Genomic DNA, 20602 nt, shown 5'->3' on the forward strand with positions numbered 1-20602 from the left:
GGGTGAATGGTAAACTGTAATGTAAAGTGCTTTGTGTGGTCAAGACAAGAAAAGCACTCTATAAACGAATTTGAAGTAATTCCTAAAAGGCATTCTTGAGAAAACACGATCATGTGAATGGTGGCTCATTATCGCACCCCTACTTCCGTTGTAACGATGACAAGTGACTATTTTCACTTAGACTTAAGTAAACTGGCTGAAGTGACTCTGCTTAACTTTACAAAGCCTGAAAATTGCTTATTGCTTCTTTTCACTTGAACTTTTTTAGCTGCTTCCTCCTATTGAGCCGATTAAGATTAAAACCCGCTCGTGTTCGCTTGAACTTTTTTGAGTCTGTTGTTATGTCGGGCAATCTTTTACTCCTTACTGTCAGGAGTTTGGATTATTTTGTATATTAATTCATCAAATTTGTTAAGAAATCTTTGGTTTCCTGTTATAACACTACAGTAAAAACAAATACGATCAAAGCATTATTTGTTACACTCTTTTATTCTTTAAAAAGGTGAAATGAAAAACAATGCACTTACAATCTTAACTAATTTTGATAAGACATAAAAAAAATTCGGAGTCAAAAATCAGCTGAGCCTTAAGACTCACTGCTCAAAGTTCAATATGAAGCTTGTGTTCTCTGTAATAGTCTTACAGTGATGATATGGCATCAAGAGCAGTTTTGGCATTCTTCCTCCAGATATAAATTAACATGTCAAAAGCATGTTAGTTATTCTCTGAGGGAATATTCTTGGACTTGACCTCACAACGAAGGATGATGTGGGGCCACACTTAACCTCCAAGGCGCTGTCCTTCACCCCAAGCAAACCCTCCTGGGCGTTCCTCAGGTAGGGGGTTGTAGTTTGCATCTTCTTCTGGAGTGTGAAACAACATCTTTCTGTTAAAGACACACAGAAAAGGAGAATGATTGAGTTCTATGTGTGATGATTCTTATGGCAACACCTCATAATTACGGCTGTGACAATATGGATGTCAAATAAAGACTAGGGGAGAGCGGGGTAATGTGGGACATCGGGTAATGTGAGACACCCCCTGTATCTAGGCAACGGAACACATTTGTGGTCATTTGACCGTTATATTTTCAAGCCCCTCCCATTCCCCCCTTGCCATGAAGGAGAAGTTGGTGCTGGTGCTGTGGAAAGTATGTTTTTACACAAAAATTTGTTTTTTGCATGTAAAAGTAAATTGTCTTGCTTTGAAATTATTCAACTGTTGTGTCAAAACAAATTGAATCTGGTAGACAAACTTATATCATACATGTTGGTGAACTTCCAACATGTGAAACCATGTGTTTGATGCTAGCTGAAGATTAGCCTGAATTGCTAAGAGATGTTTTTTCTAAAACGGTGGCTGTGAGGTAAAGTGGGACAAATGCACCATGAAGCACACGTTGAGTTTAGTCTTAAACATATTCTAGTGTTATATTACATTATATATGTTTTATTTTTAATGTCATAAACATTGTAGATAAGCCATCATGCCAAGAAACTACACCAGGAAGACAACCTGGGGCCATACACCCCTCTAAGAGATGGAGAGCGCAGCCGCTGAGGTCATGCAAGGAAAGAAGTCCTTAAGTAAAGCTGGAAGGGATAGAAATATTGATAAGACAACCCTCAAAAGATTCATAAAGAAAAAAGAGAAAGGGAAAGTAAAATCAGTAGCCTGGGGTGCAGTAGCTGAGGCAAAGAGAATATTCACAGATGAGATGGAGGAGGAGCTTGCCAAACACTTGAAACAACTAGCTGACCAGTTCCATGGCCTTGCTCAAGTTAGGTGCCGTGAACTGGCATTTGAATACACAGAGAAAAACAATATCCCTGTCCCTGCCAATTTGGACAGAGAAACAATGTGCAGGTAAGCTAGGGTGTGCAAGAGATCACATGAATCATTATAATCATAAATGTGCTTAATTGACCAATCCCCATGATTCTGTTACTAGTCCGATATTAGTGGTTGTCAATCTAGTTGTCAGGATTTTAACTATTACAACGTGTTGTTATGGTAGTTTTAAAGTGGAAAAATGACTTTAAAACTAACTTTAACCCGTAGCCGGGGTAAAGTGTGACAGAAGACCACTTTTTTAAAACAATATTAAACAATATAAATCATATTTTCACTGCCCTTTGTCTTGGAGACACTCTGATAATTTCCATTGCTAGTAAACATCCTGAATTAATGAGAAATGTGTACATTTTACTGATATATCATATTAGCTAGCCTAGAGGGGAGCAAATGTAAAAAATGTCCCACATTACCCCGCTCTTTAGAATCATAATCACATATTTTCACACAATTTCATGTCACATCCTATTTCGGAAGTAGGGTGAACCTATCGATTAATCTAACGATAATTGTTTTGATTAATTAAACAATTATTTTAATAAATCAATTAATTTAATAATTAATTTATCTCCCCCTAAAAAACGTTATATAATCATCTTCTCTTAAATACAAATAAATCTGCCAAAATACAACAACAATGCACTGAAAGACCTTTTTCCACAGCAAAATAGCCCAGTCTGAACTTCTACTATGCTTTTTAAAGTCCATTACAAAATCTCTCCAAATAAAATTTGTGCAAGAGCTTGTTCCATTCAAGTGAAAGGAATATATCAATCTACATTAAGCTGTCCAACAACAAAATATATGAAGCGAAAGTAAAATTCTAATATCTTTTTGGAGGAATATAAAAACACTGTGTAAATTCAAGTTAAACAATCAAGAATAATCTTGAAGTAGCCTAGAAGTTGTATCAATGTCTGTTTGTAGTTTGTAGACTGAAGTAAGTTCATTTCAATAGTATTTCAACAATGTGTATTATTAATTTTCACACTGAATTGGAGGATACTCTAATAATAAAATTATAATAAAATACCACCAATTGTAACTTATGTAGATGCAATTTAGGGTTTTCTTTCACTAAAGTTGTCCTGACAGAAATGTTGTTAAAAGTTTAGACTTTAGTACATTTTAATGTTTCATTAGTAAAAGATGTGCTAATCGTAAGTTTTACAGCATAATAGTGGCCATATCGCCATGAAACAGTCCAATCTGCACAATACCTAGGGGAGGCGCACATCTCCTTTGTGCTGCAAAATAGTGCAGTTGGCATGTGTCTTTTAGAAGGCCCATGTGGGTATAGCAGGCTTGACCTGTCAATTGTCACCATGCAAGCTAATTTTAGATTAATAATTATTGGAGAGGCGGTTGACTAGTGGCAGAATAATTGGACTATGGGCAGAAAGTTACGGAGATCGGACTGGAAGGTCGCTGGTTCGATTCCTCGCGGTGACAATACAACATTCCTGCCAGGACAACACCCGGATCTGGTCCAAAGAGCACTCTCCCTACTGTCTTAGTGCACCTGAGCAAGGCACCTTACTCCCCCAACATCTGCTCCCTGGGCGCTGTGCATGGCTGCCCACTGCTCTCTGTGTCCTGTGATGTTCACCAGATGGGGCAAAAGCAGAAGACAAATTTCCCTAATCTGCATGTCGTGTGATTGTGCATGTGTTTCGGATCAATAAATGTATCTTAAATCTTAAATTAATCATTAAATTTCACTGTTTACTTAAAGTAATTGAGATTATGCTTAAACGTTATTTCTTGCGACACCTCACAGACAAGACAGGACTGCCCATCCAGTGAGCATCATAATGGCACTCGTGCCCACATCTTGTGTTACAAAGGTCAGCCCTTGACTTTTTCATGAATTAACACACTGTTTGTAGGGTGGAAATTTCAATGGTATTACCTTTTTGATGAGTTAAAGTAATAGAGTTAATAATTTAACCCTATTACTTTGCAATATCGGTGGCATTCATCATGTTTACGCAGGTCATTTACACAGTTTTCTCACTACAGGCATCTGTTTGTACAATGTCAACTTAAATATCATAGCGGGTAGAGACCTACATGATAGATGGGGTCTTGAGCCACCTTCCACCACCTGGCTGGTTCGGGAAAACATCCTCTAGGAAGTAATAGACATGACCAACAGCAATACCTGATGAAAGAAAAGAAAAATAAGACAAGCACCAGTCTTACTGATCACCACCAACCACATCAGTTACTCTCAGCTAATAATGACCATTTAAGGACTAACTTATGGCTGAAAAGGACAGTGAAATATACCTAAAAGGTCCACGATGATGGAGTTGCCGAGCAGAAGTGAGAATCCCATTAGGACCCAGGGGAGAAATGGCGCCTGGAAATTCAACAGGCCAAAGAAATTCATGCGCACATTTGGATTTCGTCGACTCCAAATGTATACTAGCATGATGGTGAAAGCTTGGCCTAGGAACACAAGACTTACAAAAGTGCCAAATATCTGAAACTTTGTTAAAGAATATGGCAAATAAAATACATTTCCTGACATTTATATCCTACAACTATATATTTCACATTCGTAGTTTTATCGACCACTTTTCAGTGGAAGTCTCCAACAGAGTTTTAATGGTGTGTGATATGAAAAAAAAAACTGGCGATTTAAGGCTTTGAAACAAGCAATAAAATATTTTAAAAAATTCTATAACCCACAGATAATCAGTGGTATAATGTGATGCTTCTCTTTGGGCAAGTCAACAGCCTAGTTTTAGCCTAAATATCCTCAATCTGGAGCCGGGTTTCCGTTCGCATGCACATGAAGCATACACAGGCTTTGTATGTGGGATTAAAGAATAAACCTTGGCAATGTTTCTTAAATCATAAAAACATGGTACAACAACGTTCTTAATGTGTGCTTTGAAGCACAGGTTTTAACCCAAGACAACACCCAGATACCTGCCTGAGGACTTGGTAAATGGTGCTTGTTCACCAAGGTTAGTCTTAATTTCATTCATTCTGGAAGAGGGACAAAAGACAATTATATATATATATATAATTATATTTGGATTTAACAGCATCTTCATTCAAAAGAAGGCCATTGCAGACTTTCAGAAGAGCGATTTCTGTACTGTGGAGGGAACGAAAACCAGATGAGAATATTGGCGTTTAATTAGAGCTGTAAATGCAAAAGTGTGCTTGGACTGGGAGAGCTGCAATAAAAGAGAGATAAGTTTGGGACCTTACATACCAATTCCACCATTCTTGCCTCACTCCTTTGTGACAACCATCTCAAACCACTTGAATGATTCCTGTGGAGTTGGCAGAGTATCTGCGGCCCTAAGAGAAGTTTTTCAAGAAGAATTCAAGGACAGGCTAAAGCTATGAATAATTGAAGGGTCCGTAAGTACCTGGTGTTGTTTAAGCATACTACTACTAATAACAGAAATAATAATATTAAGCACATTTTATTTGCACAGCCCTTTTCATACATTAAAAGTACATGGAAAGAGGTACGTTTTGAGTAGGGCTTTGAGGGGAGATGGCTAAGTGCAGTTTCTGGTTTAGTGGGGGAGAGAGTTCAAGTGGGAGGGGGCAGCTATTGAGAAGGCTATGTCGTCCCAGGTCCAATCGGTGATCCTGTTTGGTATGGAGAGGAGTATTGTGTCAGATGAATGGACATGGATGAGCAGAAGGGCAGCAGAGTTCTGAATGGACTGAAGTTTTTTGAGGACTATAGAGAATGTCTGATGTAGCAAGGAGAGTGGTTGTGTAGAGCTTAGTGAGTGAGGACAAGGATTTTAAGAAAAGTATTAAGAAAAAGGTGCCATAAAGAATGGGTTAGGGGGATATGGGGGGTCCGACCCGTCTTGGAACACGGACCTAGGAGTCTGACACACGCATTGAAAGTGAAAGGTGAGGGCAGGTACACGCCTGCTGTGGTGCGATTCCAGCCCTCCCGGGGCTCCATGCACACCACCGTGTACCCCCTGAACCACTTCGCGTACCCCCTGAACCACTTCGCGTACCCCTATCCCAATGTGGGAACTGATGGTCTATGGCAGGGGTCACCAACCTTTTTGAAACTGAGTACCCCTCACCATACCATTCCAAATATAAACGAGAGCCTGTGTTAGCCTTCAGATGTCATAAAAACACAGGATATGTTTAGTTTGTCCAGTCTGGACAATGTTCTGCGGCTCTAGACAAATTTCATTTGGGGGAAGAGGGGGCAAAAAGGCCTCTTTTGATAGGAAAGGTTATCTACCCCTGGCCTACGGCTTCAGAAAAAGCATAAGGGGCACAGTTGAAAGATGCTGCACATAGAAGATGTGGAACTTTTTCTCCAACTACAGAGTGGGACATTTTGGGGAGATAGAGAAAACTGAAATATAACAGCTTAAAAAGTAGTTGAATAAAGCCTTGGAAGAAAAGAAAGGGGGAATCAACTTATTTTAGAAGATCGAAAGTCGGCAGACAACCTTGAGGAAAGCAGAAAGTAGAAAGGACACCTCGTAAAAGATAATAACATGAGAACTCAGTGGCATAGAGCTGGAAGAGTAATAATACTAAAAGAGGAGGAATCGTCAAACATCAGCCATTTTGTACAATTAGTCTGTTCAATGTAGAAGGCATAACTTATTTAGCATTACAGCACAAAGGTTGACAAGCTACTTGGTGAAAAATAAAAGTTACAAGCAAGTAAGTAAACAAGCAAGTTGATACAACGATTCAGAAAGCTGGAATTCCATGGTTCTTTGGCTGTTTAGAGCACACTAGCATGATCTGGCACCAAATCCAATCAGCCAGGAGTGATAAGAGACCTTCATCTCATCTTTCTTGATCTTGCTAATTTATTTAGTTCAGTTACTCATGTTGTCCTTTGGGTTGCCTCAACTTCTTCAAAGTACCAAAGCCCATCACAAACATGGTTAAATCCTATTTCCACCATATGGCAGCATCTTGAAATTTACATCATGACTGGCTGCAATATCTCCTCACTAGCATCCACATTGACATTTGGCTTTAGAATGGGTAGTTGGTGGTGAGTGACATAAGTTGGGGATCCTTTTAACATAAATTAGGGCATAAATGGACAACATCACAAAACTGGATGTTCACCATATTGTTCTATGTTTTAAAAGCAAAAGGATAAGATTAAAGAACGACTAAGGGGGCAGCTTTGGTTGTTAAAGGTATAAAACATGAGCCTAGACTCTAGAGGAAGGCTGATTTGCAGTGTGTGCCATGACAAGCACTCAAGCATTCTTCATATTCAGTTTAAAGAAAAGGAGAGCAAAACTAGTCAGCAACAGGGAGTGTCATTGAGCAGTGCTGTCACAACTATGGAGTCATGGGATAATGCAGGGGCCAGAAAAGTAGATATCTATGTACTGTCAGCTGTGCCTGTACAGGGTGATAAAATGGACAGAATTTTTGTTGGTGTAGTTGAACTTGTCGGGAATCAGGAAGGAAATATTATTTCTGACTATGGGAGAGAACTAAGTTGTGACTTTTATGCATTTAAACCAGGGGTTCTCAAACTTTTGCAAGCTGCCCCCCCCCAAAGCTGGTTAGGGGTAATTGGGTAGTTGCCCCCCCCGCCCTCAACTACACCACAATATATAGATAGTTAGATAGCTTGGAGACAGTGCTATGCTTGGAGATGGTGAATTGTTGTTGCTGGAGGCCATCACTTTTACCTTTTAAAGAAGTTCACAGGCTTCTCTTTCAAGTCGGGGTGTTTGGTGTCGAGGTGCATTTTTAATTTGCATGGCTTCATGCTGTCATTTGCCAGCAGCTCGGCACACAAAACACACTGAGGATGTTGCTCAGTTGTGCAAGTGACGGTAAAACCAAACTGCAAATAGCTCTCGTCATATTTGCGAAGCTTTGGCTTCTTCGCAACTGGCGCATTGGTTGCCTGACTTTTACGAATAAGAAACTTGTCCATAGTTGTGTTTGTTTGCTGATAGAGTGTGTGTGATGTTAATAAAGTTCTAATTGCAACGTTGTGGTCTTGTGAGTGTGTTTCTAAGTGTGGCTGTGAGAGTCTTGCACACGAATAATGAATAAGGCTGTGCAAGGCAATGGTTCCTAATAAAACGAACAATACACAATGTAGAGAATAGTAGAATAGTATTCAAGTGCTGGTGTTTTATTTGTTGCAACACGGTGGATGATTGAGGATGTAAAGGTAGGTGTTAAGGAGAAAAGGGCTAGTTGTAGTTGGAAGAAGTTAGCTAGCTAGAAGGCTAGCTCTTGGGGCTATGAGCTTTTTAAAAAGACTGGGGAGCAAATATTACTAAGGAAGGAGTGAATCTTTAAAAAGACTGTTTATAAAGCAATGCATATCTGAATTATAGAGGAAACAAGAGCAATCGCACAAACTGTTGGTGTCGTCTCCGTGAGGGTGAGCGCTGACCATGCCTGCAGTTACTTTTATACTTGGAAGCGTACGTACAACTCGTGTTCAAATGATAACACGCCTCTTTTGATTGGTGGATCAGGAACGAAATAGTATTTGATTTTTTTGTGTCAGTCCAGCCCCTAGCATTTCGCCACTGAGGGAGCTTTTACTAACCAATGGCAGGTCGTGAGGCATTTTTATTTTATTTATTTTTTTGTCTGTGACATTGCGCCCCCCCTGGAGAGTGTTCGCGCCCCCCCCCCCACTTTGGGAACCACTGATTTAAAGGATTGGATGTACTTATGATTGATAACTGATTTCTTCAACTCCCAGAGGACACCACACAAAACACAATAACTACTACCTGTAACGAATTATTTTCTGTACCCCAAAGCAATTATTTACTGGCCATGTAGCTGTTCATTTTATGACACTAATCAGAAGGATACAGTCATCAGAAAACCGCCAAAGAGGAACATGAAGACGAAGTCAGCTGTTCTTCCCCTGAAAGAGCCCTCCTCTAACATGCGGCAGTATCTGTAACTGAAAACAAATGGTTAAGGAAATCAACAAACTGGTTTGTGGTTCTAGTTTGAAATATTGTGAATCCTGTCGGGACATGATTTAAGTTAACATCTTATGTTGAAATAAACAAGTGGTAAAAGAAAATATGCAAAACAACTTCACATACTAAATGAAGTGAGACTTGAGAAGGATACAGAAAGATCATATTGAACAGGAAATTGAAGCCAACTGGACCAAAAAACAGGAAGTTGGTTATTATTCGCCATACCTAGAAAATGAGAGAGAGAAGAGTCAGCTGTAAGTAATTGAAACACAAAACCAAAGGTTTGGGTTTTCCCAAATTCAAAGTAGTTAATGCAAACCCAGGACAATATGCATCAAAAACCTGATTTGTTGTATGAATATCAAAATAATCTTGTGATTGATGACCTGACGAATGTCTATGATAAAGTTACTATGTTTAAGGTGTTCTGCATCATTGATCCTCTGGTGTGGCTGATTGCAAACTGCACATACACTTCAATTATTTGAGCATAGCAAGTATGCTTTAATATCAAATTATTGCATTAAACTATTTAAATATAAGGTTTCCTATCTAAATCTATATTAATGAATTATCTGATAACTGATAATCGTAATGATTTATTCAATAACTGAAAACTGGTTGCACCAAGAACACATCATTTTTTCAGACCAACTTATTAATGAATGGCCTCAACCTAACCTTAGTGATAGCTAAATTGAAAGCCTTAATCTTAAGATCTGCAAAAAACACAGTCATAGTTTGCGATTTCATCATTCATGTAGATGTTGCCATCAACAGTCTTAGTTCTTCCTCAATAAGGCCAAAAATATTACTAATATCTTCAGTAATTATTCGATTAAAAGTTTGAGGTTAAAATTGTCTTGGTCTCAAAAATGGTTGGTGGTAGGGGTTAGGTTAGGGGTCGTCCTAACGACCTGAAGGACGGCAGATCAATCCCCAGTCTTCCCAATCTGCATGCTGAAGTATCCTTGGGCAAGATGCTGAACCCTGAATTGCCCCTCATAGAACCAAAATTGCTAATAGATGCACTGTATGAATGTGTGTGAATGGGTGAATGTAAAACTGTACTATAAAAACGCTTTGAGTGGTCATCAAGACTAGAAAGCACTATAAAAAAACTAAACCATTTACCATTTAGATAAAATAGCCATCCTAAATGTTTGTTGCCCGTTTTCCCAAACCAATTACCTCTTTTCAAAAATAAAACGGTTAATTCTATGGGCGTAGGTGATTGAAACATATAATTAGCTTATGCATTAAATGCAGTTTGGAATTTGTTGTTGCCATTACTGGTGAAATGCAAAAGGAATATAAATTTTGTTTTGAATTTTTCTAAGACAATATTGATTGTATTTGGTTCAAACCACAATGGATAAAAACATAAAAAGATATATAAAACAGAACAGAAATATCACTGTTACAAAGAATCTGGATTTTGTATAACAATCTTTCATTTAGTTTGTATAGACTTGACTATGCCACTAGACAAGCTATTGCTCGGGGAAGCAAAAAATATCGACATTTTAGGTCCATGGCTTGGAAACTCCCCAGACCTTAATCCCATTCAGAATTTATGGTCAATCCTCAAGAGGAGGTATGACAGAAACAAAAAATTCTGACTCCAAGCATTGATTATCAAAGAATGGGCTGACATCAGTCAGGATGTGGCCCAGAAGTTAATTGACAGCAAGCCAGGGCAAATTGCAGAGGTCTTGAAAAAGAAGGGTCGATACTGCAAATATTGACTCTTTGCATAAAGTTAATGTAATTGTCAATAAAATCTTTTGGCACTTATGAAATGCTTGTAATTAAACTTCAGCACACCATAGTAACATCTCACAGAATTCTAAACTGGGATCAAACCGCCTACCTAACATTGAGTGCCTGAACCTGGATTCTTCATGCAAATGTTTGAGACATAAGTTTTCCTGTAATGTTTAGAAATGTATTCCCCTACATTAGCCCCAGTGGTTTGAGGGACACCAGTCGCACTCCTGCCACCTCGCTTTCATAATCTAAGAATTGGCATGAAAAGACTTGAAGGTCTAAAAAGAATACTGAAAACTGTTGTGAAGGTGTTCAAGAGATACAATGATGTGATAGAGGACTATCCTAAAGAAGGAATATGTAAAAAGTATCCAAGATATTAACACCACAGCAGGAACTGGGAACAGCAATGTCAAGTAGTAGTTACCATATGATACTGTCATTAGGGAGGGCAGCAAAAACTAAGTTGAGTTTTTTTTCAATGCTTCTTCACACAAGAACAGCTGTGTATGTCTCCTAGACTCTTCCCACTGGATGTGAAAACAAATATCTTGTATGATATTCAGACCTTAGGTGACTGCATCCAATTGCAAACTTTCCCACAAATATCAATTCATGTCAGGGACAGAAATGCCCTGGAATTCCTGTGATTCATGGGACAGTGTACATCTTAAAATCCAGGAAAAAAAGTTACATATGTACATTTTAATCAGTTGGACTTTCTTTTCTTATTCATAGGATGATACTGGAGAAGGACCAAGAGGTTTCTATCTATGGCATAATGGAATATCTTCAAGAGAAAAGAGAAACTCTTCAGTTGGTAGGCAAATTAGACACCTAAAGGACATGCATAACTTAAGAATCATACTATCCTTTATGTCACTGCAATCAGTCAAGGGAGATTTCTATGGGAGATTACTCACTTGGTAATTCCTTAGAATCAAATCTGGATTGAAGTAAAGCTGAAATGGTGTGATGAGCTCAAGTTGCTGTGAGAAAAGACAAAAAAATACAGTATTACCAATGCAGTTATTATATATAAAAATGTTGACCCATCTTTGACAAACATTAACATACACATGCTGTATCTGACACATAAAAGAAGAAGAAATCTCCAAAATCAGTGACCCTCCCCTTAACGATGACCTCCATGGCTTAAAATAAATATATATTTCACGTTTTCGGAGGTGGAGGTATTATATCACTGTAATATCATAGTATATTATATCATAGTATATTACATCATATCATAGTTTTTTAGTTTTCAACTCTTTGAAAGAGAGGCCTGAGCTGATATTTTTCCTCATCTCATACTAGTCTTGTTGTGTATGGGATGGGAGCGATAGTTGATGGTTGAGTGAAAACAATGTGGTTTTTGGGATGGTCATCATTGGCATGCTGGTTTTGGCTTGGGGGCAGATTGCCTCATCATAATCATGAACATTTTTTAAGTGTAGGAAAGGGTTAGTTGTGTTTCTACTTTTATCCATCACGACACGGCAACAAGACATAATATAGCAGCGAGCTAACGATAGCTTGCAGCCTTGCAGCTCGCCAGCTAGCGAGTTAGCTCGCTATTGCCATCCGTCAGACATCTAAGTGGCCGCATAAACATGCCGATCGTCGAGGCGGAGACCCCCGGGACACCACTAAAAGTTGACTCAACATAGTTGAAGGAGGCTGATGCTGCGCCAGCTCCCACTGCGGGGGTTGCGCTGGGAAGCAGGGGCTCTCGCAGCCAGGCTTCGGCCCACCTGACTGGTTCAAAACGATATTGTTGCTGTTCAGGTCTTGTTCTGTTGCCATGGCTATTTAATTCTGGATTTATTTTATTCTGCACATGTCTAATGAGGAAAGAAAAGTAACAACCGTGTGTGCCAGGAGCAGGGTAACACAAACTCAGCGCAGCTTACATGAATTGCATCAGACTTTTCTTTCCGGCTTGGATGTGCTCAGAAAGAAAAAATGCAACCATAGGTCATATTCTATTGCTTAATACTGTAGTTTGCTCTGTGTGGGAAGATTTTAAATCTGAGCCAACATAAAGTTTCCTCTCCTTTGGCTACCTTAGTGAACCATCTGGTTTCGACACTCCACTCATCTCTTACATCCTGTACAAGGAGTTTTAACTGGTTTCTCTACAGGACATTCCAGGCTTCAGGCCACACTGAGCCAGGATGTGCAAACCCGATACTATGACCTGCGTGCGGGTTGACCTCTACCCGATCTCTATGCCATAAAACCTCAATTTTGATCAGGGAACCAAAACAAGGGATGCGGTTCTTCCAAACGAACTGCTTTTAACTTGACAAAATAGATATAAGTGGAACTGTGTTTAATTCAATCAAATTGTATTTGTATAGCCCATATTCTTAAATCCCAATTTCTATCATAGGGCTTTAACAAGGCGTTACATCCTCTGCCCTTAACCCTCAACAAGGGTAATAAAAAAAAACTTTTAACAGGTTAAAAATAACATAAAAATCTCAGAGAGAGCCACATGTGAGGGATCCCTCCCACAGGACGGACAGAAGTGCAATAGATGTCATGTATAAAGGAGAATGTCATAAAGATAAGGATATTTACAGCATTGATTAGAATAAACACTTTGTAGCATAATGGAAAGTAAATTAATTGACGGATTATTGTCAGTAAAGGTAGAGTATCTGACTAGACATAATGTATATCAAGCAGTCTTGCTGTAATCATATTCCCCGGTTAGCATCCACCATGATCTGGATCCACCATCAAGATCGAGTGCCACCGTAGTCCACAATCATGATTCACTGCCGCCAAACAGGATCCACCATCAGCTTCCACCTTGATCGTGGTCCACCACCACTATCAGATGCCAAAACGATACAGGATCCGCCATTATTCAGATGGAACTGGCCGATTGGGTCAACTCATTAACTTAACTATCTCTGCTTCTCCCGTTCTATAGAGAGGTGCACACAACCAGAAGAAATCAGAGACGAATGCCTTAAAACCCCTTCTTCTACTCTGAACTGAAAACCGAGCTCAAGCAAAGTGAAACTCTCTGAAACTAGTTTAATATATGTTTTACGTATATATTGTATCTATTAATATTCATTTATAAAAATCGGTTCACTGTTCAAACACAAATTGAGACTTTAGAGGTCCGAAATAATCATCTAACATGTATTATGAGTAGGGTTGCAAAATGCTGGGAATATTCAAAGTTTGAAACTTTCCATGGGAATTAACGGGAATATACGGGAATTAATGGGAAATTGTGCGGGTAATTTATAATAACTGTATTTAACTTGTCATATACAGACATAAATATAAACATTTGTTTTGTCATAGGCTGATTTGAGCCCTGAGGAAACTTTGGGCACTTGACTATATGCTTCTGGATCTGTGTCATTCTTAACATAGGTCTTTGCTTCGTATTTGCAAATGTACACAGCCTTTCCTTCTACATTGGCTGGGGTGAAATGTTTCCACACATGAGATGGTGCACGTGGAATTTTTTTGTAGATTAAGATGAGAAAAAAGCTTGTAAAAAAACAATAAAGCAATGCCAGAGATATAAATAGTTGGCCAAACAATAGGAATTTAAAATTTTTTTAAAATTGATGGATAAATGAATAGAAAGAGGCTAGATGGACAGATGAACCATCCTCAATCAGCATGTTAATATATTTTCCCCAGTAATATCGTCAAAACTTACCTGACTAGTCCTGCACACTACAGAATGCCTCAATAGCCCATTATCTGCACAAGTGATGGAGAAATGCACAGTGGAGGGTTGAAATTTAACGTGCAGGGTGTGCTGCATTCCATACATCTTTAATATAGAGTTTTGAATGATGTTTTGATTGCTCAGCGTTTAGTTTGCGTATATATATTTTTTTTAATTCCCAAAATTCCCGAGCTGAATATTCCCATGGAAATTTTCTGAAAAGTTTACGGTAATTTGCTGAAAAATGTTCTGCACCTTTGCAACCCTAATTATGAGTGGTGTGAACATTTCTCAATTGTTCGATTTAGACGTGGATGACTCTGCATCGATGCATAGAATGAACATAATAGATTATTTTCCCGCTACGTTCATTATCTTTGCAATGTCCAGCCACTTCATAATTATAACCACAGCTGCTCCAAGATCAGGACAGACGCTCATTATTAAAGGTCAAATCGTTCTGTGTCTGAGTCTCTGTCGGAGCTTCCTCCTCACCGGTGATCAAAATCAAATTCAAACAGTTTCCTAGTGAGGGTTTGGGCAGTTTCCATTCTCATATGACTGAACCCTACTCATCAACAGGAACATTGACTATGCCTTCCGACTTTAACAAGGAGTGAGTGGAGGATAAAGGGATGCTTAAAACATCCAATAAATGCTTGTTCACTTACTTTTCCTTACAAAAATACAACATGAGCTTCCACCTCGTTGATGTGAGGGATGTTTTCACATGATTTGTGTTTGGTGTTTGCATTTTTATGATCTCTAGGGTAAAAGAACTTGAGCAGGCCGTGTGTGTGTATTCTTCATTATACCTGGGGTCTCCTATAAAACATTCATTCACACTGTTCCAACCATCACCACACAACACGGGGTTTTCCTTAAACAACGCCAGGTGTTAACTGACAGTTAAAACGTTTTTTTTAAAGACCACGGAGGATTTAGAGAAGCTCGGTGGCGTCATGACGTCGCTGTCGGCTGAGGCATTATAATTACTTAGTCTCCTTAGTCGCATCACATAGACTATTATGCCCACATTATTCAAATTGTTGTCTAAAGGTGACACTGATACTTACCTAAAATTTTAAATGACTAGTCATATTAACATTTTTTCAGCAAACCAATGCACTTCAGACACAGGTGCATTGTGAAAATGGCAAATCTGCAACTGACAACATCTGGGTGGAATACAACATATAACTAGATAATATACCACCAGTTAAACTGGAACACAGGTTAAGACACGTATCCTACTCATAGCTGCTAAAGCTACACAAGCAGGCTAGCAGCAAAGTAACGATGTTATGTAAGCTATCTTAAGCGAAATCGAAATATACGTTTGTCAAGACGAGGGGGAAACGAATTAACCTTACCACTGCTGCAGTTGTGAGGACGCATGCGGTGGTATAAGCCCTGGTGACAACAGGAATCTGCAAATACTCCTGCTGTAGTGTCTGGTAAGCCATTTTGAATATAATGAAAACGTCCGGCACTTTGTTGATACGTCATCTCTTCTTCTTCTTCTTCTTCTTCTCCTTCTTCTTCTTCGTTTTTTTTTGGCGGTTTGCAACCAACGTTAAGTTGCATTAGCGCCACCTATTGTGTTGGAGTGTGAAAGTGTCAGAGTAATACAGGTCCTGTATCAATTGCCATTGCAAACATCTCTACTGTGTAAACTGATAAATTATCTGAGGTTTTTCACTGAAACTTTCAAGTCTGGAATGCTGAAACCAAAACCTGTTCCTCCTGTAATATGATCTTTGGAATCATCTCTATGTACTGGTATACATTTTTCATATGCTGTCTGCATCAATCAGAACTGCAATATTGCCACAACCTTTTTGTCCTTGCATTATCTCCAGAATAAGAAATCAGTAGACAGTGAGGGAACAGGCACTATTGAAATTGAATTCCTAAATGAAGAAGAAAGATGCATTCCAAAAATAAGTACACCATTTATGACCACGCAAGACAGATTTAAATACCTGGGTATTAAGATTGCCCCAAAACTTGGCGACATTGTCCCTATAAACTATAACCCTCTCGTAGACGAAGTGACAGAAAAGTTGGACCGGTGGTCTAAAATGCAGATTTCAATGATTGGTCGTATAAATCTTATTAAAATGTCTATTATACCCAAATTTATATATCTTTTCCAAGCACTCCCGCTTCCATTACCAAGCAACTTCTATAAAAAAACTGATAGTATATTTAGCCAGTTCATTTGGAACAGTAGAAACCGGCTCAAGTTACTATATTTACCCTATGAAAGGGGAGGACTTCGGGTCCCAAACCTGAAATGGTATTATTGGGCTACTCAATTAAGTTCTGCAATGTACTATTTGTCTTCATCCACACCACCTGCTTGGGTAAATATTGAAGAAAAATCAGTGTCAGATCTGCCCATAAAGCAGTATTTATTTTCCTCAGATATCAAGACGCTGACAAAAAAAGACAAGAAACCCTTTTGTTAAAAATACAATATCGGTGTGGTATGCAGCACATAACTTTGTTGATGAAACATTAACTTTGTCACAATTTACTCCTATCTGGGGCAACAGACAATTCAAACATGGCAGATTGGATGGGGGATTCAAGTTATGGGCAGAGAAAGGAATTGGGACCGTTTCTGACCTTTATTTTGAAGGTACCCTTCTCAGATTTGATCAACTTTGCCACTATTGAAATTGAAAGGATTATTATTTTTATTTATTTTTTCACGCAAATGAATTGGCTTTTTGAGGGCTTAACATTCTGAAATATTTCCTCAGTCATTATTTTTTTTTCTTTCGCAAAACGTATTCAACGCTTCAAAATGCATGTACTCGGGCCAGCTCAGTGATGCTTTGCTAGCATAGAAATTTTAGTTATTATTAGTATTATTTTTTTCCATTTATATTTGAATTTGAACACCAAAGGTAAAACTCTTATTAGGGCCTACCGTGGGAAGCCCTATTGAAATTGTAAGGATTATTATTATTATTATTATTATTCAGGCAAATTAATTGGCTTTTTGAGGGCTTTAACATGCTCAAATTCTTAACAAAATTTGCAGAAAGTGGTGAAAATTTACGTATTCTGGAGGAATTTTCAATAATCGTCGCAAATGGCTAAATAGTGCCCCCCGAGACCCCTGGAACTTGTTCACATTGACCAATCTTCAAAAAAAAGTATTTGGGTGCAATTGGGAAAATGCAACAGGAAGCCTGCTGGGATACAAATCTACCTGAAAAGATGCATCTGGTTTGCTATGAAGTATTTCAAATGAATACAAACTCAACAAAGTTCCAGCGGATAGATAAAATGGGGGAAATATTTCACTCCTAGGCCATTTCCAGACAAAAACTAGTAGCAGGAGATTCTCCTGGTTAGATTTCAGACAATGGGTAACACAGGATGACGATGCAGGTCATCGACCCCTTATCATAAACAACTCTTGTTACATCTTGGTCCTCTATGAGTCTGGCACTGCTTTTCATCCTGAGATATTTGTATTCTTTTTTAATTCTTTTTTAACATAGCCACTCCCTCACATGAGCTCATTAGAACATTGTCCTGAGATTTTACTATGAGAGCGGCAGAAAAAACTGCAGAAAATGTCGGGAGCCTCTCATTCAGACGTTTGCGTTTTTTACATACAGCTCAATTCAGTGTCTGAAAGCAAATTTAAACAGATAATATTCATTCATGTAGAGTCCAACCTGACTGACCCATCAATAACCTGAGCTAATGTTATGTACATATATCTTTTTTTTTTAAATCACTTGATCAAATTCGAACCTGAGCTCATTCAGAGTCGATAAATAAAAACAGATCCAAAGATAATCGACCATGCCAAGTTTCCTTCTGACTTTGGAAGCAACTCTAGGTTATGGATGCAGATCTAAGCTTGATAAACAGCTGTGCTAATGTTACCAACTGATGTCAGAGCAGTTATACACTGTATTATTCCTTTCTGAAGCCTTATTCTCTTGTTTTCGGTTTTAAAACACTAGCCTCCACAAACGATTCCGGAGAGAAGCTAAAATTTGAGCTCCATGCAAGTTATTTACTCCCCTTCATATATGAGGCAATGTCTGTACATACCTGTTTTTATATAAACTCTATATATAGTACTTTTACTTGAGTATATTTCTGACTCTTTATTTGAGCTTTTACTTATAAAAACATATATTTGTGTTATTCCTCCGCCACTCTCTTACGCATGTTAAGCTATGTCTGGATAATCATTGTTTGGAGGCGGTGTTTAAACAAACATCCACATATACTGGCTCCAATTGGAATCTACTTGTCTTTCTCAACATGTGCATTAACCGTGCGTGTGTATGTGCTTGTGTCTGTCTCTATGGAATTACAGTAGCCAGTTAAGCTATTGCTGTATATCAATCAACACTCTTTGGTCGGAGGTTGCATTATTAGATTTCCTTAGGAACTAATCCAATGATCCCTAAAAATGTGTGGGAAATCTCAAATATTTCTAAACAATTAGAGGGTTCACCTACACGTCATTATGCGTATTTAAGTCTTCCCTCACAAGACGTGAAATGCAAATGATCCAAATCCTACCTTATGTATATAATGAAGCCTAAGGTGGATAGTGCTGTTGAATGTGACGGCTAGACAAATATTGACAGCGGACAGTTCCTGGTGACCAGAGAAGCATTTTCATAATTTAGAATAAGACATTTTTTTCAGAGATGGATGAATCAATATTCCCCTCAGCTCTACGGAGTATTGATTGTCTTTAAGATCATTGGTTCGCATTAAGAGCCCTTTCATTCACATATTTTATTCTCACTCTCTTTTACTCTTTTTGTTCACTATTAATGCTTTTAACGAATGGTTTAAACCTACTGTGAATTATGCAGAGTAGGCATAGCAAAAAGTAGTGTGTTTAGCAGATATTTCCCTCGGATTCGGCCTGAACTAAAATAAATCTAAAACTGAGATTTAATGTTGGGCTAAATAAAGCGGCCAGAAACTTTTTCAAGTGAATGTTGCCCCGTGTCTGCTGGATGTGAAGATAAGCAACTGCTATGTTCACCATACATAGTAGTAGTAATACTGTATGTACATCACATTGTATTTAGAGTTTGATCCACAGGGTTCCAATAAATATATCAATACAGCTCAGTTTTTTCAAAGTCCGACTGATCCTCCTGCTCTTCTCCATCATCCTGCTCAGAATGACACAAAAAAACTCTTCAGTAAATGAAAAGTGCCCCGATGTTTGTAACCCTGTCTCCCACAGGCATGGTTATGTTGATTTCCCCAATTACAGACATTTGCAGTGTAAAAGAGCAGCGGGCTACTCACCCCCACATTAACCTTTACAACCTTCATCCCTTCCTTTCCTTTAAATTGGCTGGAATTGTCGGGGCACATTGGCAAACCTGTCTAATCGCTTCTTTGAAGAGTTGACACATAATGACTGTGATGTTCGGGGGCCTTTGTCAACAACTTACAAACCAGTTAGGGACAGGAAAATGTTATAGTGTGAAATAAGGCTTAGACAAGATACATGATCAAAGTGTGTATAAGCCAGTTGGAGGTCAACTTTCTCAACCACATGCTATCTCTGAAAGAAGCCACACCATCAGTTGATCACCTCCGCAGGTACACTGCTGGCAGAGCACTTTAAGTCAGTATCACTGCTGGAGTTTTATTCTTCTCTCAAAGAGGTGAACTTTTCATACGTGAGGAGGCATGCTCAGAAGATGTTGGTTCTCTTTGGATCTACTGACATATGTGAACAAACATGTTCTGTGATGAAGTTTAACAAATCCAGATACAGATCCTGTCTGACTGATGATCACCTGTCAGCTGTCCTTTGCATATCCACCTCAGATATTCAACCTGACTTCAGTGCACTTGTTCATGCCCAAAACAGACTCGATTTCTCTCACTTAACAAGAAAAAAAAAACGCAAATGGGGTGATAGACTATATGCAAATAGTAAAAGCGCATTGTATACAGTTAATTTAAAGCTGATCTTTAGAATACTGCAAAAAAATTGCATTATTTGTCCACAGCTGTTCTTGTAAATGTTGATTAAAGTGTGATATATTGTTGGCGTTATTACTTTGCCTGCCTCACTTTTTCATTGCCTAACCATAACATTTACTCTTACCTGTAGAAGCTTATCAAATGAATATGAGTAGAATTAAGTTCAGCTTATTGGACCGGCCCTCCACAACTGTCCATGTTTCTCATGTGGCCCCTCGGGAAAATGAATTGCCCACCCCTGGTGTAGATGGTGCCCTCGGTCATGTTGCAGTGGACTGGGTCTCCGAGCTGACCAGCTCCACCA

At 38.7% G+C, this 20602-nt stretch overlaps 1 protein-coding gene across 2 annotated transcripts; it reads right to left on the reverse strand.

The window, feature by feature from the left end:
- Window positions 1–470: 470 nt before the first annotated feature.
- Window positions 471–15826, reverse strand: derl2 (derlin 2). 2 transcript variants are annotated; one of them, XM_062412849.1, is made up of 8 exons: window positions 15666–15826; window positions 11507–11572; window positions 8965–9038; window positions 8695–8788; window positions 4328–4342; window positions 4147–4219; window positions 3928–4018; window positions 471–886 (listed from the first exon to the last, which is right to left on the reverse strand). In XM_062412849.1, exons 1-8 carry the CDS (start codon window positions 15756–15758, stop codon window positions 781–783), a joined length of 612 nt encoding a protein of 203 aa, XP_062268833.1. In that variant the 5' UTR covers window positions 15759–15826; the 3' UTR covers window positions 471–780. The 2 variants fall into 2 exon arrangements, with proteins under 2 accessions (XP_062268833.1, XP_062268832.1); XM_062412848.1 differs by having other exon boundaries at window positions 4147–4342; window positions 15666–15825.
- Window positions 15827–20602: the final 4776 nt, after the last annotated feature.

The sequence above is a fragment of the Platichthys flesus genome, chromosome 19, assembly GCF_949316205.1.
Source record: "Platichthys flesus chromosome 19, fPlaFle2.1, whole genome shotgun sequence".
Classification (NCBI taxonomy): domain Eukaryota; kingdom Metazoa; phylum Chordata; class Actinopteri; order Pleuronectiformes; family Pleuronectidae; genus Platichthys; species Platichthys flesus.

Coding starts and splice junctions, on each gene's coding strand:
- derl2 (XM_062412848.1), bottom strand. CDS start 15,758: ATGGCTTACCAGACACTACAGCAGGAGTATTTGCAGATTCCTGTTGTC. Junction 8,789..8,964: donor CTGTTCAATATGATCTTTCT/GTATCCTTCTCA, acceptor ATTTGTTTTCAG/TTACAGATACTGCCGCATGT. Junction 4,343..8,694: donor TTGGCGGTTTTCTGATGACT/GTATCCTTCTGA, acceptor ACAAAGTTTCAG/ATATTTGGCACTTTTGTAAG.